The sequence below is a fragment of the Martes martes genome, assembly GCF_963455335.1.
Source record: "Martes martes genome assembly, chromosome: 1".
In the NCBI taxonomy this organism is placed as follows: Eukaryota; Metazoa; Chordata; class Mammalia; order Carnivora; family Mustelidae; genus Martes; species Martes martes.
Genome location: NC_137888.1, coordinates 295,733 through 321,202, shown reverse-complemented (window position 1 = coordinate 321,202; position 25,470 = coordinate 295,733). Strand labels below are relative to the sequence as shown.

The following is a 25,470-nucleotide window of genomic DNA, read 5'->3' as shown; positions in this document are numbered from 1 at the left end:
CGCCTCGCTCCCCGCTAACAGGACCGCGGACGAAGGCTCACGGCCGCGCTCGCTCCAAGGGCCCTCGAGGCTCGGGTGCGGCCCCGGAGGCAGCGCGAACACAGCCGCCCCACGCGCCCCCGCGGAGCGCTCCGCTCTCTCACCCGGCGCGTAGGACCCCTTTAAATCCGGCCAATCACAGAGACAGCCGAGGCCTCCGCGCTCCACCATTGGTCCTGCTGGGAGGCGGGATCATCATCGCGCCAATGGGAGGCCAGCAGCCGGCAGGGGCGGGACCCGGGTCGCACCGTCCTGACTGCGCGTGCGCGAGGGCAGGAGCGCGGCCCCCAGCCGCTCCGGGATTGGCGGCGGGCGGACGGCGCACGCGGGGGGCGGAGCCGGGCTCACGTCTGCGTGACAGTTGTCGCGGGGGGAGGACGAGCCCAGACTAGGGGGAGGGAGTGTAAATAGAGCGAAGGCGGCGGCCTTCGACCCGTCCCCTCTCGGGCGCCCCGCGAGAAGCCCTGGAGGGCATGGAAGAAGACGAGCAAGAGCAGCGGCGCAGGAAGGTGGAGGCCGGGAGGGCGAAGGTAAACGACAGCGCCGCCTCCTCCTCCCGCTGTCCAGCGTGGGTTCCCGAGGGCGGGTTCCGGTGACCGCTCCTGTTCCGTGCTAGGAGCGGGTGCGGGCAGGCAGGGACCGCCGCCAGAGTCTCGCCCTTCCCGCCGACTCGGCTGGAAGCCGCCTCCTGGCCGCCGCCATCTTGAATCCGCCGCCCTTTGCCCGGCCCCGCCCCCGCGGCGGCCGCAGCCAATCACCGGTCGAGGACGTGCGGGGCGGAGGGGGGCGCGAGGAGGCCAGGCGCGGGGCATGCCGGGGGTTTTGCGGGGCTGCGCCTGCGCGCAGGGCGGGGCGGACGCCCGTGGGAGCCCGCGGCGGGGAGGGGCAGTGCCAGCGGGCTGGGTGGGGGCAGATCTCGGCCGCGCGCGGCCTCCCGGGCTCCCGCCCCTTTCGGCGCTCTCCCGCGGCCTCCGGCGTTTCCAGGGAAGCTGGCGCGGCAGCCTCTGGAGCGCCGGGACGTCTCGGCCAGTAGCGCCCTGATGGACACGGGTGGCCTAGGAACGCGCGGTCCCTAAGCGCCCGCCACACGCCGCCCCCAGTAGAAGTGGAGGCCGGGCTGGTGGTGAAGGGGCCGGCGCCGCCCCCACCCCGCGCGTCCCGGTTGTCCGGGACGGCCGGCTCGTCGCACGCCCGTGCACCTGCCCCTGCCGCGGCCCCGCCCCCCGGAACTCGGGCTCCGGGACCGCTCGTAGGGGCCGTGACTTACCTGTCTCTAGGGCTCGACTCCATTCCCGTGCGCCTAAATCCACGTGCCCATGAGCGTTTCACTTGGAATTATGCAGCTTCTTTTTAATGTAAGAGAAGTTTTGGAGCGGTGGCCAGGAGCACGTGGCCTGTCCACACTGCAGCGTGCCCCCTGCCAGCCTGGGGTCCAGAAGCTCTTGCGGCCTCGTTGCTGCTCGGGGCCCGGGCGAGGGGCTCTGCTGGTGGCAGCCCCTCTCGCCGGGCTTCCTGGGAACGCCCCACGGCTGGACAGGGTCTGCGGGGACGCTGGGTCGTGAAAGCCGCGGGGAACTCCGTGCTCCAGAGTCGGTGGCTGCGGGGCGCGTGGATCTTCCCGCCTCCGCCCGCGTTTTCACGTCAACGCCCGTACTCTCTGTCAGGGGCATATCGTGGGGCTCGAGCCGTGAGCCGGGGTGACCCGGGCGGTGGAGGCAGAGGGGAGCACACAGGCACTTAGGCTGTGACTCCCTGGGGCCCCCCCACCCCCCCTTCTGGCTGCTTGGGGGGAGCGAGTTACCTACTGGCCGAGGGACGAGGGAGAGTCCCTGCGGTGGCTCCCGTGAACCGGTGGAGCCGCGGGTTGTTGCTGCGTGCCTGAGGTCAGGTGTGGCCAGACATTGGGACTTGAATCTGGACCAGCTCGAGGGGATACTCAGGGCTGATCTCCCTTGGAGGGAACCCCAGGGCCACTGCATTAAGGAGGCCGTTCACACACGTAGTGACTGGTGTAGCAGCGTCCAACCGCAGGGGGACAGGGAGAGGACAGGGTGGCCTCATCCAGGCTTCCTGGGAAGCAGAGCTTGTGACTGGGGTTTGAGGAGGGAGGTGGTGGCCTGTTTTTCTCCTTTCCATGTGCCTGGCACGTACATGGGCCAGGAGACAAAACCGAGCCAGAGTTTAGTACTTGACGTGTTTTTTCTCTCAAGCTTGCCATGGTGTGTGAGCATAAACATGCTTGACGGAGCGCTGGGGGTGATGAGGAAGGTTCACCTCGTTGCAGGAAGAAGCAGGGCACCTCTTGTTGGAGACCCCAGGCCAGACTTGAGGATGGTGATGTGGGAGGGAACCTGAGGACAGAGTTGACAGAGTGGACACAAAATGAGGAATGTGGGGCTGGTTTGGAAGGCAGGCTGTGCTGACCAGACACGGCTTTTCTCATGTGAGTGGCCTTACATAATTTTTCTGTGTCCGTGGAAGTGTGCACGTCTGCGTTTACACAAATGTTTGTTAAATGCATTTGCTTTTATGAGTACAGCTGTCATTTGAAGGAGCTAGTGTCTCAGGAAAAGCTGATGTTAGATCTCTTACCTTCGAGTAAGATCTTATGGGAGACGGTGTGTGAACAGAGTCTAAAATCCTTCAATTTGAGGGATTGAGCAGAGCTAGGTTGTGTCTTCTCATGGGTGACATTCTGTGGAGGTCCCTGGTGCATTGTGAGCTGTGTCATGAAAAATAGAACATCTGATTCCGTAAAGGAGGATCTTAGATTGACCTGGCTTAATTAATTTTTTGCTATTTCTGTACCTTGCCTCAGAATCTGTGGCTAGGAAGTTTTGGCTAGGCTATGTATTTCCTCGATTGGGGGAAAATGGGAGCAAAAAGAGATTTAGCATTTATATAGTTTTGAACCTTAAGCATGCCTTGATAAAGCTATCAGTCTTTTAAATAGATGTATTTTTTTAAAATCGTATTTTTCTGTGAACTGCCAGGGGCTAGAAAAGCTCTTCTGCCCGTTGGCGTATTGCTTTCTTTTGTCTGTATATAGGCATAATTAGCTGTTCTTGTTGAGACCGTTCGGATAGGATTCTGAACTTAAATGCTGGCGTTGCAGATATTAATGAGGGCAGAGTTTGTGGGACAGGGATCTGCTGGTTGATCTGTGGGTCTGGCGAGGTTTGGCTGAGCACACTGAGCCAGCCCCACAGCCTCATGTTCCCCACCAGCTCACTGGCTTTGTGGTTCTGTTACTTTTTTCTTACTTACCTTTGCCTTTACTACTTCTCTACGTTTTTGCGCAGCTTGCTCACTTCCGACAGAGAAAAACAAAAGGTGACTGTGCGCATCCGAAGAAAAAGACGGCGAAGAGGAAGGGCCCGGCTGTCGATGCGCCTGTCCAGGAGGAGAGCCCGGTAGCCGCCGAGGATGGTGGACTCCTGGGAAGAGAGGACATTGGCAAAGACGCGTCGTGCAGGGACACCCCTGAGGGAGCACAGGCAGCGCAGGTGGGTGTTCTCAGCACGGTGCAACTTTGCAGCACCAGCAACTTTGGTCTGTTTTTGCCTATCAGAGGTGGGGAAAGAGAGTTTCACTTTATGAAAAAGAGAATGTGTTTTGTGTTTTCACTCCTAGTACATGTCTTCTGTGGTTTTGGATTGGCTGAAGGCAAGTGTCGGTATTGGTTCTTGCTTTGGTAATGGAGACTTTATCAGTGTTCCTGCGTGTGGCTGCATCAGCCCCTGTAACAGGCTTTTCTGTGGACACTTAAACCCCAATATTCCTTCATCCGCTCACGGTCTTTGTTCTTCACTTTCTCTCTGACTGTCGGGATGGAGAGGGCCTGGGTGGAGGCGTTCCGGGAGCGGCGACTTGCTGGACGAGGCACCGCCTCTGCTTGAGGCCCAGTCGGGGGCAGGTGTGGGGCCCACCTGGCCTCCTCGTCACCTGTGGGTGGGCTTGCATCGTGGCTTCTTCGGTACCTTACTGAGGGCCCTTGCTGTGTGTGGCAGAGCAGGGGCAGGGGTCGGTGTTTGCTAGAAGCGGCTGGAATACTGGTGGCTGAGGGCAGAATTTGACGAAAGCTCCTGATGCGTCTGGCCCGCTTTACTGGAAAAGTGGCATCGTTGCCAGCATGTAAATTTATGATATTCTACCTACACATCTGGAATTTTTCTTGTAGAAATTTGGAAGATGTAGCTGTTCTACTCCTTCGTTTGGGTGGGGAGGGCAGCCGGACAGCACTCTGGGGGCCCAGCCTTTGGGTCAGCTTGATCCCCCACTGCAGGCCTGAGGGTCACCGTCCTCCTCTGCGCTCGTCCTGGGCTAGGGTGGCCGCCCTCAGCGGCGGCGCCTCCATCACGCCGCGCAGGTGAACGCGCCGCACCCAGAGGCCCGAGAGTTGGCTTCCAGGGCTCTTCTCTGCACATTTTCTCCACGGCTCCTTGAGGAGAAAAGCTCATGATTTATAATTAATGGTGGTTTTATTTTTGCTTCCAAGTCAGAGGTTTTTTAATTTTAAGTTAAGTGTTCTATATATTTTAGTTTTTCATTTTGAAATAATGTTCAGCTTAACCAAAAATTAGCGCAGGGTTTATGGACACTGTTCACTCAGATTCCTGAAGTGTTAACGTCTTGTGTTATCCGCATGATTACCGTAATCTGTTTCAGTTCACGCTGAAACAGGACCGTGAGCTAATTGATGGCGCGTGTTCAGGGCTCTCTCACAGCCCCGCTGCTGCCCTTTTTCTGGTTCCGGGTTGTGTCCTGCATCTCAGGGTCCTGCCGTCTTCGTCTCCTCTGGTCTGAGACACTTTCTCAGTCTTACCTTGTCTTTTATAAGTTGGACATCTTTGAAGAGTCACTGGTAGTTATTTTTCTTTTAATATTTTATTTTTATTTGAGAAAGAGAGAATGTGCACCCACAAGCCAGGGGGAGGGGCAGAGGTTGAGAGAGAAGCAGACTCCCTCCTGAGCAGGGAGCCCCATGCCGTACTCAGTCCCAGGACCCTGGGATCTTGACCTGAGCTGACGGTAGAAGCTTAACCTGGTGAGCCACCCGGGCGATCCCTCACTAGTCATTTTGTGGAATGCCCGTCAGTTTGGGATTGTTTGATGTTTCCTTCTGATTAAAATCAGGTTATAAGTTTTGGTGAGAACAGGTAGAAGTGAGGATTCCCTGCTCCGTGCAGGTGGTATTGATACGTGGTAGTCTCACTACTACTGGTACGGTCAGCTTTGATCACTGAGTTACTATGGGACCTGTCAGATGTCCCTTGATAGAAAAGTCACTGTTCTTAACTTTGGAGTGAATAAGTGTATCGTGGGAAGAGAGAGACCCTGCAAAGCCCTATTTCTCCTGCTTTTCTCCACTAATTTTACCTTCCATTGGTGAGTCTTGCTTGCAGCAGTTGTTACGGTGGTGTTGGCCAAATGATGATTTCTGTGTCTGTCTTTTTGTCTCCATGTGTTGACGTCCTGCTGGGAGTAGGAGCTGTCGTGTCCCTCTAGTCCGCTTGTGTGTCCAGTTGTGTATGCTAGTGTGGATTTAGGGATTTCTCTTTCCTTTTTTTTTTCCCCTTTTTTAAGTAAACTTTACACCCAGCATGGGGCTTACACACTTGACCCCGAGATCAAGAGTCACACTCTCACCACCTGAGCCAGCCAGGCGCCCTGCGTTTATTCTGTAGGTTTTGTTCCGTTACAGCAACCACGCCAGTGTCTATTTCGTTGCTGAAATACGGAGATTTGGCCATTGGGTGTGCCTTTGAATTGGCATCTGCCTTTCCTACATGTCCTCATTGTTTTTGGCACCTTAGTTCTTTGCATTTTGGGACGGAGATTTCCCAAGGTTGTTTTGTCCTTTTCAGACTGTTATCAGCCAATTCTTCAAGGAGCTCTGGTTTCTTTTAGTGGAGAATGTTATTTAGAAACCAATATCCGGGTGATAGGTGTGCTCATTGCTATTGGGGTATCTTTGGTTCCAGGCTGCTTTAACAGAGAGCTAGGTCTCTGTTTCTTTGTCAGTCTCTGAGTATAATAAAAACCATGAGTTCACACTAGTACCTTCAGTTCCCATCCAAATCACAGGAATCATTCTAGCTTCTCACCCCTCTCCTTAATCTTAATTCCTTTTACCAATAGCGAGAAACCTGGCGTCCTATCTACAATAAATTTACTTACTTCCTCAGTCTTAAAATATACACAGATTAGTTTCCAAATTGCTAATCCTCACTCCTGTGTAAAACAAATTTACTAACTAGAATATTTGTATATGTAGTTGACCCTTCAACAGCAAGGGGGTTGGGGCACTGATCCCCCTATGCAGTTGAAAATAGGCCCATAACTTTTGACTTCCCAGAACATAACTACTGTTGACCGGAAGCCTTACCAGCAACATGATGTAACAGTCGATTAACACATATTTTGTGTGTTTTCTGTATCATATACGGTGTTCTTTTTTTTTTTTTTCTTTTTAAAAGATTTTATTTATTTATTTGTTTGAGAGAGAGATAGCAAGAGCCCGAGCATGAGTCAGGGGGAGGCACAGAGGGAGAGGGAGAAAGTCAGGTTCCCTGCTGAGCAGGAAGCTCTATTCGGGGCTTGATCCCAGGACCCTGAGATCACAACGTAAGCTGAAGGCAGACCCTTAGCCAACCGAGCCACACAGGCGCTCCTATGGTATTCTTATAATAAAGCAAGCTATTTAAAAATGGAAAATACTGAAGATGAAATATTTGAACTTAAATGAAACGAGCTTAGGAAATATACATGTGTCTGAAAGATTAAAATTTATTGAGAAACTGAAATTTAGTAATGTAAGTGTCATGCACAGTGAAATGAGGCAGAATTCATTAAATAGAAGAGCAGCAGGGCGCCTGGGGGCTCAGTCGGTTCAGCATCCAGCTCTTGGTTTTGGCTCAGGTCATGATCTCAGGATCCTGGGACCGAGCCCCATGTTGGGCTCTGTGCTCAGCATGGAGTCTGCTTGTCCCTCTCCTTCCCCCTCTGCCCTTCCCTACCCCCCAGATAAATAAGTCAAATCTTAAAAAATAGAAGGGCAGTAACATCATTAGGGAAATGGTTGCATAAAGAATGTTTAGTGTTGAACATGCATTTTGAACAGGTGGGAATGGAATTGGTGTGGGCATTTGGGTGTGTGGGTGGGAAGGCCTGAGGTTGCAGCTCTGGACATTGCTGTAAATGCTCTTCTCTGGCCCTTCCTTCTTAGCTGGAGGACCCCAGTGGAGAGAGGACAGGGCCCTCGGAGCAGCCACAGCAGAAGCCGGATGGCGACCACTTGGAACAGCCTGAGGATATCACAAAGGTATTCTTCACGGTGCTCTGTTAAAGTGTGTTCCTTGTCAGGGGATTTCTCCATGTTGTGGTGGAAATCCAGACCAGAGAGAGGACTCAATCTCTGAAGGGCCCTGTCTCTTCAAGAGCAGAAGCTCAGAACAAGGAGAGCTGGATACAGAGCTTCCCCTGCAGGCCTCACCTCCTGGGTGTACCCCGTGCACAGAAGGTCTTTCTGAGAACCCTTCTGATGGAGTCCCAGTCTCCCTTCCTTGGGACCTTTGATCTTTCCTTCCGGATGTTGAAGAGAGAAGGTTGCCTTTCATGCACTGAGGCTGGTGGTCATGTCTGACTTCCCTCATTTTCCCACTGCCCGAATGTTGTGGTGTGTTCCCTGGGCCTGGCCTTCATGTCTCCCATGGTCAGTGGTGTGGGGGGTTTCTTTCTGCCACAGGGCCTGGCATGAATTCCGTGTATGTTGGATTAATTACATTTATTAATTGTTCGTTTTGTTTCAGCATTTGGAAGAAAATTCATTAGATGCTGAATTGACTGGTTTGAAAGTTTTGTGTTAAAATTCTGTGTTTTAAACATTGGATTCTAGCTGGACTCAGTTCACATTACTTTAGACAGTGAGCAAGCTTGGTTTTTAATCTGTACTATTGCAGGTGAGATCTGGATCATAGGCAGTGCCTGGAAAAATTGTCTCTGGTGGGGTCCACAAGGATCACCCTAAAATACATGTTTTTATACTTGTTTTAAACTGTGACACAAAAAAACGAAAAATAATCCCTGTGACATACAGCATGTACATGGAAAAGTAGAAACTGCATAAAATGTACATACAGCCTCACAAACAACTACACAGTAAACACCACGTGATCCTCCCGCAGGTAAGACATGCGGCAGTGCTGGGCCTGCTGCTGTCTTCTCTCAACCCCGAAGTCAGGTGCACCCTGATTTCCGTGGCAGTTGTACTTTAGAACGCTGTGTAAATGGGTCAGACGTGGTGCTGGTGTGTTTCTATCCTTACCCTTCCAACATCTTTGCGTCCTTGTGTTTCAGTTTATGTCCTGCTAAACAGTGGGGGCTTGATTTTTAAAAATTATTCTGATAGTCTGTGTCTTTTTGGTGGACAGTGTAATTCACTTACAGTTAATGTAATCACTGATGTGTTTGAGCGTATGTTTCATTTTTAGGCTTTCTGTTTGTTTCATTTCCTTTTTTCTCCTTTTGCAGGGGCAAGGCTTTGGATTATTTTTTATCAGGGGATTTCTTTTTTTTAATTCTCCCTTCACCCATTTTGAAGTAATACTATACTCAGTTTCTGTTCTTTTACTGGTGAGCTTATTACATAGAACATTTATACGTCTCTATGTCTAAACTTAATCAGTAACTTTGGTCTTTGAAAGTACAAGGATCTTAGAATATTTAAACTCCATTTATAAGTCTCTCAGTGTATGTTTTTGTTATTTTTTTATTATAAAATACACTTACCATAAAATTTACCATTTTAACCATTTTTTAAAAAAAGACTTATTTATTTTAGACAGAGAGACGGGGGGGCATGCACAGAGCAGGGTGGAGGGACAGAGGGAGAGGGAGAGAACCTCAAGCAGACTCCCCCACTGAGCACAGAGCCTGATAAGTTGCTTGATCTCAAGACCCCAAGATCATGACCTGAGCCAAAACCAAGAGTTAGGTACTTAATCGACTGAGCCAGCCAGGTGCTCCTTAACCAGTTTTAAGTGCACAGCCCATTTGTATTAAATGCATTCATCATGTTGTGCAGCCGTCACCACTGTCCCTCTCCACAGCTTCTGTCACCTTGTAAAGCTGAAACTCTGTTCGCTTTAAACAGTGCGTCCCCGTTCCCCTCCCCTAGCCCCTGGCAGCCACGGTTCTACTTTCTCAGTCTCTGATTTTGACTATTCTAGACACCACACATAAGTGGAATATGTGATTTTTTTTTCCCACGAGTGACTTATTTCACTTAGCTTGATATCCTCAAGGTTCATATGTGTTGTAGCTTGTGACAAAGTTTCCTTCCTTTTTAAGGCTAATATTCCTTAGTATGGTTAGACCGCTTTTTGGTAATCCATTCATCTGGGGGAGGATGCTTGAGTCTCTTCCACGTTTTAGGCATTGTGAGTAATGCTGCTGTGGGTAAGGCGTGCAAATACTTCTTTGAGACTCTGCTTTCAAGTCTTTGGAGGTGTATGTCAAGAAGTGTGCTAAATCAGATGGTAATTCTAAATTTAATTTAATTTTTGAGAAACTCCCACACTGTTTTCCACAGTGGCTGCCTCAGTTTACATTTCCACCAGCTGTGCACGTCCTCACCAACACCTGTTTTCTCTTTTTTTTTTTTTTTAAAGATTTATTTATTTATTTATTTGTCAGAGAGAGAGAGAGAGAGAGAGGAGCGAGAGTGAGCACAAGCAGACAGAGTGGCAGGCAGAGGGAGAAGCAGGCTCCCTGCCGAGCAAGGAGCCGGATGTGGGACTCGATCCCAGGACGCTGGGATCATGACCTGAGCCGAAGGCAGCTGCCCAACCAACTGAGCCACCCAGGCGTCCCTGTTTTCTCTTTTTTATAGTAGCCATCCTAATGGGTGTCACATTCCTTTTTGTTTGTTTAAGTAAACTCTGTGCCCAGCGTGGGGTTTGAACTCACACCCCTGAGATCAAGCATTGTACGCTCTACCAACTCTGCCAGCCAGGTGCCCCTGCTTTCCTTTTTTTAAAAATAATTTTTAGTCCCACAGTTCGTTCAGCCTTATATTAGCCAGCTGTTCATTGGTTTAAATAAGCTTTTAGTTCGGGAAGAGTTAGAGATTTACAGCAGAGTTGCAGAGCAGGGGCGGTTCCCGTACTCCCTCACCCCCTTTCGTCCTGCTGGCATCGCGGACGTGGGCACGCGTGTCGGAGCTAAGGCCTTAACTCTGCAGTGTCACTGCTAACTGTGTACGGACTCGCTAGGGTCCCAGCAGTTTTCCGGCTCAGACCTTTTTCTCTCTGGGACTCTGCCCAGGACCGCATCACTCTCGGTCGTCTTGCCTGCTTCGTCTCCTCAGGCCTCTGACCGCGTCTCGGTTTCTGGTGACCATTTTGAATAGCGCTGGTCGGTTACTCGGGGACTCCCCCTCAGTCTGGGTTTCTCTGATGATTGTCATTATTAGGGATTTCACCACAGAGGCGACGTGCCCTTGTCGCCGCCTCCTGCCAGGCCGGGTCAGCCGGGTTTCCCCTTCTCCAGACTCTCTTCGGGAGGGAGCCACTGAGCCCAGCACACTCTTCAAGGGACAGAAATTGCGTGCTGCCTCCCACAGGGAGGGGTAGCCACACGTTCTGTTTGTGATTCTTCTGTAAGGGAGAGTTGCCTCTTCTCCCCTGTTAATTAATTTAATCACATGTTTATATCAGTGTGGGCTCATGTGTATTTATGTTATACTTTCTGTTGTAATCTCAAACTGCGTCGTATCTCTTTTGTTGCTTTAAGTGTTCTGGCTCGGGCCACTGGGAGCTTTTTCAGTCCGGCCCCTGCGTCCTGGTGACATGCCCCATCCTTTGTCTTAGAAGCACGTTCTGGCTTTCCTGAGGCTCGTCTTGCGCTCCCTGCTTCAGTTCTGGAGTCACACATTTCTTCGAGGGGCCCTGGTTCCTTTTGTTTGATGCTGGTAGAAACCAAGACCGGGGCGCCGGGTGCGGTCACTGCTGGGTCACTCAGCGGATGCGTGGGCACACTAGTCCGTGTGCGTACGCGGTTATTAACTAACTGCAGTCAGTTCTGTATGTGTCTGTCCTTATGTACACTTACTAAAGTAAGCTTGAGCGCGTCCTGCCGGCCCCAGGTCAGTCCAGCACCACAGGGCTCCCCACGGAACAGCTCCACCCCTGCGAGTTTCCCTGTGCCCCCCACCCCTGCTGTCAGCCTCCCCTCCCTCCCCCAGCCCCGGGTGACTGCCTGCCTGTGTCCGTTCTGTACTTTTGCCTTTTCTGTGGTACAGATGGGATCCTAGAATATGTAGTCTTTGGGGTCTGACTTGTTGAATCCTGTAGCAAAACAGACGTAAGGTTCGTGCCAGCTGTTTCTACATCAGGGTCGCCTTCTTTTGGTTGCTTCACTGCGTGGACGTGCCCGTTGACCCGCTTACCTGGTTGCTTCCGCACGATGAAGGAGCCATTTATTTTTTAGCGTCGGTTCTTGTTTAGGGTTAGCACTGTAGTTCCGTTTTCTTCCTCCGTTGCTCTTTTTCAGGCTTGCACGGCGGGGCCGTGCCCCTTCTGTCTGCAGGAGGCTCTTTAGTATTTACTGTGGCAAGACCCTTTTCGTGCCCGTGCTCCCAGTCGATGTTTTCCTGAATATATTCTTGGCTTTTTCCCTTTGTTCCTGGAAGATAGCCCTACCGGCCTGGACTCGGAGATTGGTGGCTGGTGTGTCGCGTGCTGGGTGTTTGCCCGGCTCTGCCCCGGCTTCCGTGTCCGCAGCCAGCCCACCGTCCCACCGTCCCTTCGCCGCCGCCGCCGCCGCCGCCGCCTTGCACGCTTCCTGCTTGGCCTTCCACGCTTTCACTTTCCTAGGCCGAGATGTGCACGTCTCATTTTACTAGCGCGACCTGGGACCTGGGCTCTTGCGTCTGTTGCTTCCAGATCTCCAGGCGGCGTCTCCACACAGCGCCTGGCCCTTCTTTCTCCAGGGGCCCGACATCCGGGGGCGGTCGTCAGAGCTCCTGTCGCGTACCCGTCCCATCTTGTTTCCTGCACGTTCCTCCTTTCGGTTGCCCTGGCAGATCGCACCTGGGCTGCCTCTTCTTCACTGACTCTGTTCACCTGTGTGTCATCGGCTCCGAAATCCGGCTGTTGAGCTGTTGACTTTGGCTCTGCTCTCTGTATTTTGGGACATTCTGTTTGGACTCCTTAAAGGCAGCGGTGTCATTTTATGTCACGTAACGTTTCCTGGAGATGCTTTGAAGCTGCTTTTGTTTTAAGTGCAGCTGTACCTTCTCATGAGCAAATTGGTCTGAATTTTGCCCAGTGTTTAGAGGTGTGGTCCGTTCCTCTCTGTAAGGTACTGTATGGCTTGGGCTCGTTTCGGGCTGCACACCTCTGTGGGGGCCACCTGCGGATGCTGCCGAAGGTCTTTTTAATATTTTGTTCTGCAGGTACCTGTTACTTCCCGGGGTAGCCTGTGTGTGCTCGCTTTTAGTGAGGTGTTTGTGTGGTTTCCATGAGAATATCTTGTGTCCCTGGCTTGTGGGAGCCCCTCCGGATGGGTGCCAGATTTGTATCTCGTAGGTGTCCCAGGAACAGCCCTTTGCTAGGACTTATTTTTCCTTTTTAAGATTTTATTTGAGAGAGAGAGAGAGAGCGCGCACAAGAAGGGGGAGCAGCAAGCGGGGGGCAGGGAGAAGCAGACCCCCGCTGAGCAGGGAGCCTGACTGGACCCAGGGCTCCGTCCCAGGACCTTGATGTCATGACCTGAGCTGAAGGCAGACACTTAATGGGCTGAGCCACCTGTGTGCCCTTGCTGGGACTTGTTTTTACGTCGGTGTCTTGGCGTGGGGGTTTCCGCATCCCACGGCACGTATATGTTTGTAAACATGCAATGAGTAGGCCTGGGTTTTAATGTTTCAGGAGAGACGCCCCCGCCTCGCCGCCTCTGCCTCGGCATCTGGGTCAGCTCCCCGGCCTCCCACACCCGGCCTTCCCACCTCGGGCAGCGAAGATGTGCGTCCTGTCTTGCCGCACAGGCCTTCAGGACACCTGCTTGTGTCCCACATGTCATTTCTAACTGCCCTCCTGGCAAAGCTGCCGGTTCTGGGAGCGTGTGCTGCCCTCACTTGTCCCTGTCCCCCTAGATCATTTTAGATTCTGGGTCCCTCCTGTCTGGCACCTGGTGGGTTCCCTCCCGGAGAGCATTTAGAGTCATTTTTGTTATATTTTATCCCACAATTCTGATGTTTGTAGCAAAAATGTTTTAAGATTCTGCCTTTTATGTTTAAAACTGGACATTCTTATATTATCTTTTACCGTTGGAAAGAACCCCTTAATTTGAAGAAGGATCCATACTGATATTTAATGGGCTCTAACACTCCCCTTGGAACAGTTTGCTTCCACGCGGTGAGCCTCACAGGTAGAGGGGCGCTGGGCCTCACAGCTGTGGGGCAGATTCCTGGGCATCACCGACATGTATGTGCAGGGAGCAGTGGGGGTGGGCGTCAGGGCTGGGAAGTCCCAGAGGAGCTTAAGGAGGGGAGGCAGAGCCGGTCCATATGCGCAGGGGCCCCCTGGCGCACGAGGCAAGTGCCAAGTGGGACAGCAGGAGGGACTGCCCGCTTCAGGGATTTTTCCCTAAGGGCAGCAGATGCACCGAGTTTTTCAAGGGGGTGACAAGGTTGGATTTGTTCTCTGAATGTATCATCTGGCCTCCAAGCCACTGACCTCACATTAGGCTGAGTGACCGTGGGGGCCAGTCACCTGTGCTCATGGGAATGGAGGGTTGCCAGGATTGGCCTTGCGCTGCTGTGCGGTTGCTGTGACGGGAGGCAGGAATAGGAGAACTGTGAGGGTTTGGGGGTGCTGTTAACTGAGGTGGATAATGTTGGAGGAGCCCTGGCTTGGACAGGAAAATTCAGTCTGGTTTGAGTCTGAGGTGCCTTTTCAGTAAGCCCCAGAGAAAGGTCTGGGCTGTCTTGGAGGGGAAGGTGAGAGGCCTGTGGCTGTAGCAGCCTGCTCTGGGCAGGGAGTGCTCTGGGTGGGGCCTGCTCCTGGCTGGGCAAGGTCCAGGCAGGGTCTGCTCTAGGCCTGGCCTGGGGCTTGTTGTGGGGGAAGGGTGGGGAGGACTGGGATGCTCACAGAAGGCCTGTAGCTTTTCTTTTCCCTTTAGATTGTTGATGCTGAAAATGTTCCTAGAGTTGGGAAATTTTTTTTAACTAGGCTCTGAGCCCAGCATGCAGCCCAGTGTGAGGCTTGAACTCACGACTCTGAGATCAGGATTGGGATGCTTAACCACCTGAGCCACCCAGGTGCCCCCAGCCCGGGAAATATTAAGACAGAAACATTTTCTATGGCGCTTGACGTATGTTGTCAGAATTGCTCATAAAACAAGTTACACCAACTTACTCTGCTGTTGGCGTGTTTGGTTGTTTCCTCGTGACTTTGGTGACTTTGAGGATCAATATTACCATGAGCTTTTGCTGATTGACTAGCTATAAAATGATGTTTCAGATTTACATCTTCAGGTTCATTGAGCTTTTACTGGTACCACCCCTTGCAGGCGTCTTAAGTACGTCTTCCTTCCCGTAAGCGTCTGAGGGGCAGATAGCCTGGGGAGCTCACGCTGCTGTCCATTAGCAACACTTGCGGCTGCTGTCCATTAGCAACACCTCTCTGGAGTTTTCTGCTTTACCCTAAGCCACTTAAACAGGCTGATTGTTCTTTCATAGTTACTTTTATTGAGATACGATGCACATGTAAAAAATTTACGATTTTAAAGTATATACACCAGTGGCATTTGATACATTTTGTTGTGCAGCCATCACAACTGTGTAATCCCAAAACATTTTCATTACCCGAAAAGGAGCCTCATACGCATTAGCGGTCATTCCCCATTCCTCTGTCCTTCTGGCCCCACTGGCCATCCTCTGTCCCTGTGGATTTGCCTGTTCTGGACAGTTCATGTTCACAGAACCGCACAGTGTGTGTGTGGCTGCTTTCACGGAGTCTAATGTTTTGAGATTCTCGGTGTTGTAGCTCTTTTTAGGGCAGAGTGATGCTCCCCCCAACCCCGATGGCTTTTCCACGTTCTGTTTGTGCATTTTGCTGTGTGTGGACGCGTGGATGCGTGGACGCGTGGACGTGTGGGTCGTTTCCACCTTCTGGCAGTTGTGAGTCGTGCTGCCGTGAACACTGCTGGCCTCCGTTCCCTCTGGTGTGTCCTAAGTGTTGGTAGTGACTGTTTTCTCATGTGAATTCTCTGGCTTACATCCTTCGCTTTCCTTCTTTAGGAACGCGAACAAGAACGTAAGCTGGAATTTGCGGAACTGACGAGAAGACAGAAGGATGCCGTTGGCGCACAGCAGCAGGTGGCCGTGGGGCTTCAGCAGCCGACAGAGACGCAGCAGGTGCAGGTGCAGACCCGGCGATGGGGTGCTTGGGGGTGTGGCTGGTCCCTGCGCACTTGCCCTGTAATTTGTGCCAGCGGGTTTGGGGATCCAGGAAGGTTGCAGGTAGTAGAGGTTTGTGCTGCAGGCTTGCTGCGTGGGGGCTTTGAAGGGGCAGGTGGAGAGGTGTGCGAGGACACCTGGGGGCGGTGAGTCTGGCCAAGTGCCACTCACAGCCCAGCCGGCGGTTTCCCTGTCAGCTGCCGCTCCCATTCAGTAAACAGAGGGGCCGTGTGGTCCTGAGGGGCCTCGAGGGAGAGAAGCTGTGAGCCAGGCCATCCTGCAGGCACGTCTGGTTCCCCTGGTGGCTGCTGCCTCCCGGAAGCAGGCGGTGCTCGCGGCAGGAGGGTCTCCGCCTCACTGTCGCCTCGCTGTCCTGCGGGAGGTCCCTGCCGGCCCCTCTGGAGACACATATTCTTTTCCCATGGCTCCTGCTTACTGCTTTCCTTTATCCGTTTCATTTATTGGTTTTCAAGGATTTTAATTATTTATTTGACTGACAGAAGGAGAACGAGCAGGGGGAGCAGCAGTGGGGGGGAAGCAGGCTCCCCGCTGAGCAGGGAGCCCGACGTGGGACTCGTTCCCAGGACCCCGGGATCATGACCTGAGCCGAAGACAGAGGCTCAACCCGCGGAGCCACCCAGGCGCCCCCCTTTATTCATTTTATTTTTATGCTTTTTTGGGTGTCCCTTAAGTGTGTTTTTCTGTTGTTAGTGTTTGTTGGGAATAAGTGTGCTTTCTGGGACTCCGGCCTTCTTCCAGCTTCACCCAGGGCAGTGGAAGGAGCAACAGATTTCCCCCAGCTTAGCTGGGCACAGAAGCCTCTCCTTTGTCCCCTCTGCCCACCTTCCAGAGTGGTGAAGTGCAGAGCTCACTCGTCTCTGTCTGGAGCCGGGGGTTCCTGACGGCGTCATTCACTGCCGGGCCCTGGTTGGCCTCACGTTGTTCCGGCATCGGCAGTGACTGTCCGGAGCCGCCTCCTGTCTGTGTTCTGGTCATCGTCCCGTGTTTCTGATGGGGGCCGCCTTCTTTTTTTTTTTTTAATTTTTTTAAAAGATTTTATTTATTCATTTGACAGGGATCACAAGCAGGCAGAGAGGCAGGCAGAGAGAGAGGGGGAAGCAGGCTCCTTGCTGAGCAGAGAGCCCGATGTGGGGCTCGATCCCAGGACCCTGAGACCATGACTTGAGCCGAAGGCAGAGGCTTAACCCACGGAGCCACCCAGGCGCCCCATCTGATGGGGGTCTTGCAACATCTGGGATGACTGCTCCCCTGTCTCCAGCCAGGATGGGCCTGTGGGCTGGGGAGTCTGCCTGGAGGGACGTTGGGGGCCATCCTGTGTGGCTGCGTGTGGCCTGTGTCCTCGAGGAGGAACCGCAGCCCCTGCTGTCTGCAGAGCAAGTTTGGGCGGAGGGAGAGCCCTGTGGGCCTGAGGGGCTTCCGGAACCGCTGGCTGGGCCGTTTCAGGTGGCTGGGGAGCCGCCAGGCTGGGCCCGGCCGCCTGAGGTCCTGTGGGGAGCCGAGCTGGTTCCGTCCCTGGAGCACGAAGCTCCCGGGACGCGGGTGGAAAGAGCCCGCGGGGGTGGGGGAGGGGCTGCTGCTATAGCGCTGGCAGCCCCGGCCCCGCCCGGCCGTGTGCCGAGCGCCCGGAAACGCCCCCGTCCCACAGCCGGTGCCCTCGCTGGAGCTGGAGGCGCTGCGCCTGAGTCTGAGCGACATGCACGCGGCGCAGCTGGAGCGGACCCAGGCCAACCTGCAGAGGGAGAAGGAGGCGGCGCTGACGGAGCTGCGGGCTGCGCTCAACGGCCGCCACGCCCAGGAGCTGGCCCTGCTGCGGAGCCGGCAGCAGCAGGAGCAGGCGCTGGCCCGGGAGCAGCACGCGCGGGAGCGGGAGGAGACCGAGCTGCGCCGCCGCCGGGAGACAGGTGCGGCCCCGCCGGCCCGGCCTGGGGGCCCGGCGCCCGCTGCTGGCTGGGGGGAGGCAGGCGGGCGACCCCGCCAGGGGCGTGTGTCCCAGCCCGAGCTCTCGGAGAGCGAGCGTGCAGGCGCCCTGCTGGGGGGCGGGGCTCTGCGGTCCCCTGGCCAGCCGTCCGCTTCTCCCCTGGGCTTGTGTGCGTTTCTGAAGCGGGGTCCTGTCGTGGGAGGTGATCCGCTCGTGTGCCGGAAGCTTCCGTGTCTGCCTCTGGCGGGACTCTCTGTGGCCGAGCGTTGTCGACCACCCCAGGTGCTCCTGGACACAGACCCGCCTCCCACGGGCTCCTCCCTCTGCTCCCGGTGGGGACCTGTCGCTCCCCGGGGACAGCTGAGGCACCTGCTCCTTTGGTGATTCTCTGGCCGAGACCAAGCTCTTTCTCTACATCTAAGATCGAATTTTATGGGTTTTTTTTCCCGAATTTTATGTTTTAACGGTTTTTTCCAACTTCTTTGTTAGTTGCTACTTTTGAAGACATCAGTTTTGTGAACACCAGCTTGATTGTGTTCTATTTCACATACCATACAATTTTCCCGTTTAAAGTGTGCATTTCAGAGTCATGCAGACGTCCCACAGTCTAAGGTTAGAACGTTGATCCCCAGAAAGAAACTTGTGCCCACGAGCAGTCACCCCCATTTCTCTGCTCATCTGCCTGTCGAGTTTTTCACTTGAAAAATGAAAGCAGTGGCCTGGGTGTGTTGAAAGTCGCCCACTTCTGGGTCCCACTCCCAGCCCTCAGAGGGAGCCAGTCTTCTCATGTTCTGGGGATACCGTCCCATGTTTCCTTATGTAGAGTCAAGCAAACACAAGTAGTTTTACGTCCGCCTATTTTTGCTCATTTTTAAAAAATACAAAACATGCTTTACTTTAGGCCCGTTCCGATGCTGTCTTCTCTCTGCTCACCCCGGGGAATGGGACCACAGAGGGGCCCACGCCTGCCCTCTGCTCCGTGAGGCTCTGCCATGGGCTGGGCCCCTGTGACCTCCCCTCTGAGGTGGTGTCTGGCCTTTGCTTGAGCTCTGGCTTGCTTGGGCCACCCTCACTTTGTACGTGTGCCGTTGCCTAGCCCCAGCTACACCCCACCCTTTCCTGAGGTCCCTGCGTCTCTTCCTGGTGCCCACGTCCCCAGGTGTGCGCACACCTCTCAGGCCCTGCCAGGCCATGCCCACTGGTCCAGCCTCATCCCTCCTCTGCACATCTTTTCTTGTGGTTCTTCCCTTGGGGCTTGGGAACTGATGGATCCTAGAAGGTCTTTGTCTGTCTTTCATACCTTGCCTGGAGTCTGGCACAGCGGGAGGCCCAGTGTGGGGCAGACAGACCAGAAGGGGCACCCAGGTCTAACGTGCCAGCTTGCGTGGGGCTGTCAGGCTGGCTGAAGCCTCTGTCCTTGGTTTGGGTAGGAATAGAACTTGGTCGTTACGTCACACGTGGAACTCTTGTCCCCTCACGGATGTGCCCTGTTGTCCTCTCCGTGTTGGCGAGCGTTCCTATGGCGCGGCCTTTAGGTGCCGGCAGCCCTCTCCCCTGCGAGTGGTCAGGGTGTGGGAAACTCGGAGACTCTGTGATCTGATCTGCTTTTGTGTTTTTCTTGCAGCCGAGCTGAAGGAGAAGTTACAGTTAGAAATGGAGAAGAACGCACGAATGCTAGAGGTAGACGTCGTCAGCTGCGTCACTCTGCGTGTGCGGCGCTCCCCTTTCCGCTCCATCGCTCCAGCTGGCCCGGGGTCCCCCCAGGAGAGCCCCTCACCTCATTCAGACAGAGTGCAGTCAAAGCTTTAATTGAACGTGCTGGTAGAAAACACACACCTTTTGCTGTAGAGGGAGAGCGTTCTTTCCTGTGTACAGGGTGTCAGCGCGGCTCGTGTGGGGTCTCACGTGCGCTTCTGCCGTCACAGGAAGCTCTGGCACCGTGAGCTCTGATTCCCAGGGGGCCCCGTGGCCTGGCTGTCGCTGTGCGCCGGGACGGACGGGCATCCCAGGGCAGGGAGGTGCCCTGTGGCAACTGAGTAAAACGTGGGGTGCTGGTCCCAGGCACCTCGGGGGAGCGTGTTGGGGAGGGGTGGGACGGAGCCGCTGTGCGGCTGACGCCACAGCTGGCCCCATGTGCTGTGCGGACCGTGCATTCTGCGGTGGTCCCGCTGATTCCCCCCACACCCCTCCTGGAGAAAGAGTTCTGTGTCAGGGTGGGACGGAGTTAGCTCCTCTCTGATGAAGCCCCTCCCTGGAACGTTCCATCCTGGCCATGTGTCCCTTTCTCAGGGCTACATTGTGGAAGGGCTGTTGGTGCCAGTGACAGCAGAGGAAGTGGCTGGTGGTGTTGGGGGACGTTGGTGACGTTGGGGGACACGTGTCTGACACTGGGGACGTGGGCATTTGTGTCCTAGCTGTTCTGATCAGGCAGTTGGTGGAGGACAGCTGTTAGTCCCAGGCTGGAGGCTTGTGCCCCAGCTCCCACCCCTCTGTGCCAGACAGCAGGGACTCATTTCTTAGGCCATCTGGGACAAAGCCAGCCCTTGGCGGAGGTCAGGTGACATCACTATAGCATCTTGGGTCTTTTGTGGAGGACATGTGTGTGTGAGAATTACTGAGCATGACCTCTGTCCTCGCTTCGTTTCTGGGCAGGTGGCCCTTGCTGTCTCTGCTTCTGTCCCTGTGGGTGGTGGGGGCCATCCAGCTTCCTGTCGTGACAGTCTGGTCTGGGTGCAGTGACTTTCCACACCTGGTTTTCGAATGCAGTTTAAATTTTTTACCACAGATCGTCCACTGTTGGCTCATAGTCTTTTTTTTCCTTGCTTGAATTAGAACCTGAAGCAAGAATGGGAAGCCGAGAGAGAGTTATGCTTAGAAAACCTACGCAGAGAATTGTCTGCAAAGCATCGGTTGGAGTTGGAGAATTTGCAAGACCAGTTTAAGAACGAACTGGCAGAACAGAAAGCTGAATTGGAGAAGATTTTTCAAGCCAAAAATCAGGCTGAATGTGAGTTTCAAGTCCAAACGATCAGGTTTGAAGAGGGGACGCGCGCGCGTGTGTGTGTGGAGTGCTAGAAGGACGGTCCCGTGCAGTGCCAGGCCCTTGCTGGGGATGAGCATGTGCATTTCCTTGCCAGAGGGGTGGTGGCTGTGTGTCGCCCACAGTGATGGGGACAGGAGCGGGTCCGCTGGGCGGCTCAGGCTCAGCCTTGGGCTCTCCCCTCGGTGAGCACAGGCTTCTCCGGCTCCCTGACCTCCCCTGAAAGCTTGGTTTCAGAGGTGTTTGTCCATGTTCTGTGATTGTTGTTAAAGCAACGCCGCTCTTGTCCACGTTTTATTCTTGTCGCCCGTCACACGGTGCCATCATGGTGAGGAGGTGGTGGCTGTCTGGGCTGTTCCCCAGGAGAGCAGAGTGCTGGGACCGTGGGGTCTGGAAGGAGCCGTGCTCCCGCGTGGTCGAGAAGGCCACGTGCTCAGGGAGGTGTGTGTCCAGGTGCGCTGAGGACTCTGGAGACCCAGCAGGACGTGGCCCTGAGGCAGCTGCGCGAAGACCTGCGGTCCGAGAGCGGTCGGCGCGTGCGGGACTTGGAGCAGAGACTCCGCGACCAGGAGGCGGCCAAGCAGCTCGAGGTGGGCAGGGACGTGTGTGTGTCAGCCGCTTGGCAGGGGAGGGGAGGCTTTAGAAGATTCTGGGTGGGATAGTTTCATGTTCTGGTATTGGCTCAAACTTAAGTAGTAGATTTAGAGCCCATTGGTTTCTAGTAGATGGAGAAGCGAGGACAGCGTGCGGAGCTGGCGTGAGCTATGCTGGATCGTACACACGCAGAGTTGGTGTTCTTTACCAGGGCCCCCGGGACCCAGACTCTAGGCATCACGGGTCTAAGGCCAGGTTCTCTGACCGTGACCCTAAAGAACACGAAGTCTCAAGAATACTGAGCCAGAAACACTTCTGCTGCTCGTGCGTTCAGAACTGTCTTCCAGCGAGACATCACATACCCACGGTGGGCGGTGTGGTCAGATCTTACCCAGACACCCGAGGGCTTCTATCCCGAGGGCCATCAGTGCCCCAGCATCAGGCCGAGAAATAGAGAGGCAGAGTCCGTGTTGGCCTGTACCCGGGTTTCAGAAGAGACCCCAGGAGGACCTTGTGCTTCTGTCCCCTCGGTGTCCACACCCGCTCCCGGCCTCCTTGCCCCGTCACCTCCGTGCTGATTCTCCCCTGCTGATGGGAAAGAAACACGGAAGGGCACCTTCTGTCCTGTCCCTGCATGAGGCTGGCGGGGCCACCCACAAGGCAGCAGGCCAGCCTCAGGGCCACTGCAGGCCGGAGCTCCCATGTCCTGTGTCCCCTCTGGCAGGGCTTGTCCTTCAGCCCTGAGCCCTGCACTTGTACCAACCCACTTGGTGCCTTGGGGCCACTTGCAGCCCGACCCCAAGCCCCCCGTGAAGACAGTGGTAGCTGCTCTCAGCTCCGTGGGTGCAGGGTTGGCTGGCTCTGTTCACCCTTGAAGAGACCCTTCCCGGGGTGGGGGAAGTGAACACCCCACCATGCCCCAGGAGGGGGAGGGAGGGACCCCCGGGAGGCTGGTGCTGACCAGCAGCGTGGGCAGGAGCCTGGCCCTCCGTGCCCTGACAAGTTAGAAGGATGTGTGTCTAGGACAACAGAGAACGTTTCCGTCCTCACTCAGCGAGGGGAAGGCCGGGCAGCGAGTGGGGAAAGGCGCGTGAGGAATGAGCTGTGTGCTGCCGTGTGCGGCCGCTGTGGCTGGTTCGCTCTCGGCTGCAGGCCTGGGGTCTCACCGTGCGTGCCCCGGAGCTGGGCACGGGCCTCCTGGGCCTGGTCTCGGGTGGCGTCTCACGCCGCGGCCTTCCTCTTGCAGTTAGAGAGCCTCCGAGCGTCGTACGCAGCGCTGAAGGCCCAGTCGCAGGAGGAGATCCGGCGCCTGTGGTCCCAGCTCGAGTCTCCGGGACCCGACAGTCAGGACCCGAGCGGTGAGGCATTTGCTGTTCAAAGCTCAGATCCTCAGAAGCTAACGCGGTGTTTTCACGGGGCCGTGACAGTTGTAGCACGGAAAGCGGCTTTGCGAGCTGCTTGGAGGTCGGCGTGTGGTTTTAAGGCGCAAACTCGAGGGCCTTGGCTTCACCGTGGAGCAGGCTAGCCCGGGGACGGCGCAGCATCGTGGTGTTGCTCACCTGCCGTGAGGCAGCCCGCGAGGGGGAGGCCGGCGAGGCTTACAGCCCGGCTGGCGCTCACCGAGAAGCCGTGTGGGCGGGGTACCGGTGCGCCTCATCCCGCCATGTCCCTGCACCCCTGAGCTCGCCTGGGGCAGGTGCTCTCGGGCTCCTTTGGCCCCGAGGGGGATGCCCACGTCGGCCGGGCCCAGTGGCTTGTCCGGCTCCTCCTGTGGACCCACTGTGAGAGGGGTCCCTGCTCACGGGCGGTGCCTCCAGCGGGGATGTGGGGGGACGCGGGCGAGACAGGCGGACTCGTGTGTTCCTCCTGCTGCTCTCCACGTGGAGCCTCTGCAGCCTGGGGCTCAGCCTCGCCGGGCACACATCGCTGGGGGCCCAGAGCAGGGCTCGGAGGAAGGGCCAGAGCCCGTGTGGTGGGCGAGGCCGTGCCCGTCCGCTCACGCCTGGTCTTTGCTTCGAGCCTGTCCATGGTGGCGGGTGCGGCTCCCAGCCCGGCGGACGCCGCTGCGTGAGCTCCTGCGCTCGGCTCTCCCCGGCCTGTGGGGAGCCTCGCGCTGGCCTCCAGAGTCCTTCCTGGGACGTTTGTCTTGAAATTTCCGGGTAGTGACCAGTTCCCGTCCACGTTATTGTTAAGCAGCTAGAAGCACCCCCTTGCTGAAAACAGTGATGCCGATACGTTCTCTCATGGTCGGCGTCCGTTCCAGTTCTGCTGCTCCTAGCGAAACGCCACAGACGCAGGGCTGGGAGCCACGCACGCTCAGTCGTGGCTGGTGCTGCGCAGGTCGGAGTGGATGGCGTGACCGGGTTTTCTGTCCAGGGTCACCTGCGGCCGGAATCAAGGTCCTGGCGGGGCCCGGCGGGGCTCATGGCGGCTGGGGCAGGATGAGTCCCTGTGGTTGTGGGGCCGAGGTCTTGTGTCCTTGCTGGCCGTCGGCCGGGGCTCTCAGGCCCTGGCGACTGCCCACGTGCCTGCTCTGCGACCCCAGCCGCCCGTGGAGACCCACTGGCATTTCTGGTCTCTGTGATGCCTTCAGAACCAGCCTGAGAAGGCGCTCTGCTTCTGGGGGCCCACGGGCTCCGCTGAGGTCACCCCGGCCAGCTCCCCGTGTGAGGCACCACCCAGCGTAAGCCACGGAGGGTCCCACTGCGCCGTCACGGGGGCCGGGACCGGGGCCTTCCCGGAGCTGAGGTCTGCAGTGTGTCGTGATGTGTCCTCTGTGTTTGGCCTGGAGGTGACTGCGTAACTCCTTCCCCTTAAAGCGTTCCAGGACCAGCTCCCAGCCCGCACACCTCGTGGGGAAGAGCTAGAGAACCAGAGGCGGGACTCCCGGCAGCGGCAGCAGCGAGAGGAGGCCGAGCGCGTGTTCGAGCCGCCGCCGCGGAGAATTTCCTTTGAGGAGCAGCTGGCGGAGGCCGAGGGGCGTTCCCAGGAGGACCCGGTGGCGTTACAGCGGCGGCTGCGGGAGGGGAATGAGGAGTCTGTTCCGGAGTCTGCGGAAGTCAGGTGCATGGGGCCTTTCCGTCTTCGATGTGTTTTCAAAATACGGGGCCTTTGAGCCGCATTGGAGTCTGGTTTTATTTGTGGTTTCCTGCCAGTGGAGACTGGGAGCCTCGTGTTTTAGAAATAGCTGCTGTTTGAGCCTCGAGCAGGAGAGGGTTCAGACGAGGAGCCGCACGGGACCTGCAGCTCCGGGGTCCCCTCTGCTCCAGCACGGGGTCCCGCCAGGCGGTCCCACAGCCACGGCCCGCTCCCGTCCTTGACCGGGGTGGGGGATCGCCGCGGAGGGAGCAGGGAGGGAAAGGGTGTACGAGGAGGTTTTAAAACGCGTCTTCTCTCCTAGCGCACCTGGGGTGTTTCTAGAAGAGAGGACTGAAGAAGGAGGAGGAGGGCACCTCGAGGGACCCCGCCTTCGGCCGGAGGTGACGACCCCTCTTCCCTGCAGTGGGGGAGCGGACGCGGAGCGCTCGTTTCAGGAGCACGAGGTGCTGGCGTTGGCGGGGACCGCCCCTCGGTCTACTTAACGCCTGTCAACCCCAGGCCTCCAGACTTTCTTCTCGTGACGAGAACTTTCAGGATCTACCGTCTTAGCTGCTCCCCCGTGTCCAGTACAGCTTTGTCTCTGGTCACCGAGTGCTGCACCCCAGACTCTGTTCTGTGACTGGAGGCTCGTCGCCTCTGACACTCCCTCCCGTTCTGCCCACGCCCACCCCCGCCTCTGGCGCCTCCGCGCTGTATCTGTCAGCTCGGTTAGCATCGCCCGGGGCAGTGACATCACGTGGGGCGTGTTTCTCTCTGATTTATTCTGCTTCTCCCCTCGGGGTGCGTCCACGTTGTCACGAGTGGCTCGTTCTTTGTGGCTGTGGCTTCTTTGTGCGCCGCGTCCCCTCCGCCCGACTGTCAGTCCGCGGACGCCCGGGCTGCGTGCACTTGAGATGTGGCGTCCTGTCTCCTGAGCTTCCTTTTACGTATGGTGATGCGTGGGGTGTCGGTGGCCCGGGTCTCATGGCCGTCACCCCGGGCGGGTGGCGTGCGGGATGACGGCGGCCCCATGAGGACAAGCGTCCCCATCGGTGGTTCGCAGTCACCCCGGGCAGCCGTCACGAGTATACCGCAGACCGGACGGTTACACGGCAGAGATGTGTCATCTCAGAGACGTGTCATCCGGAGGCTGGGAGCCGGAGCTTGGGGCTGGGTTCTCTTGAGCCCCGTGTCCTTGGCTTGCAGTCGGCCGCCCTCAGCTGCCCGGTCAGGAGGTTTGCGGTGCATCCCGGCGTCCTGGTCTCCAGATGGCCCCATTCTGAGGCGTTGGAGGTTCGGACTTCGACATGTGAATTTTGG

At 55.9% G+C, this 25,470-nt stretch overlaps 2 protein-coding genes across 3 annotated transcripts in view; both read left to right on the top strand.

The window, feature by feature from the left end:
- Nucleotides 1-408: 408 nt before the first annotated feature.
- LOC308355407 (uncharacterized protein) lies at nucleotides 409-15,796 on the top strand. 2 transcript variants are annotated; one of them, XM_080823638.1, is made up of 4 exons: nucleotides 409-569; nucleotides 3,342-3,545; nucleotides 7,268-7,363; nucleotides 15,341-15,796. In XM_080823638.1, exons 1-4 carry the CDS (start codon nucleotides 513-515, stop codon nucleotides 15,647-15,649), a joined length of 666 nt encoding a protein of 221 aa, XP_080679764.1. In that variant the 5' UTR covers nucleotides 409-512; the 3' UTR covers nucleotides 15,650-15,796. The 2 variants fall into 2 exon arrangements, 1 of the variants encoding a protein (XP_080679764.1); XR_013967966.1 differs by lacking the exons at nucleotides 409-569; nucleotides 15,341-15,796 and having other exon boundaries at nucleotides 3,253-3,545; nucleotides 7,268-7,341.
- Nucleotides 15,797-17,089: 1,293 nt separating this feature from the next.
- The window catches only part of PCNT (pericentrin), a 99,478-nt gene continuing 91,097 nt past the window's right edge, over nucleotides 17,090-25,470 (top strand). The window contains exons 1-7 of the mRNA XM_080823610.1: nucleotides 17,090-17,421; nucleotides 19,063-19,118; nucleotides 20,271-20,445; nucleotides 20,932-21,068; nucleotides 22,319-22,430; nucleotides 23,892-24,135; nucleotides 24,473-24,551. Of these exons, the coding sequence (XP_080679736.1) occupies nucleotides 17,214-17,421; nucleotides 19,063-19,118; nucleotides 20,271-20,445; nucleotides 20,932-21,068; nucleotides 22,319-22,430; nucleotides 23,892-24,135; nucleotides 24,473-24,551 (1,011 nt within the window). The 5' untranslated portion in view covers nucleotides 17,090-17,213. The remainder of the gene's footprint in view (nucleotides 17,422-19,062; nucleotides 19,119-20,270; nucleotides 20,446-20,931; nucleotides 21,069-22,318; nucleotides 22,431-23,891; nucleotides 24,136-24,472; nucleotides 24,552-25,470) is intronic.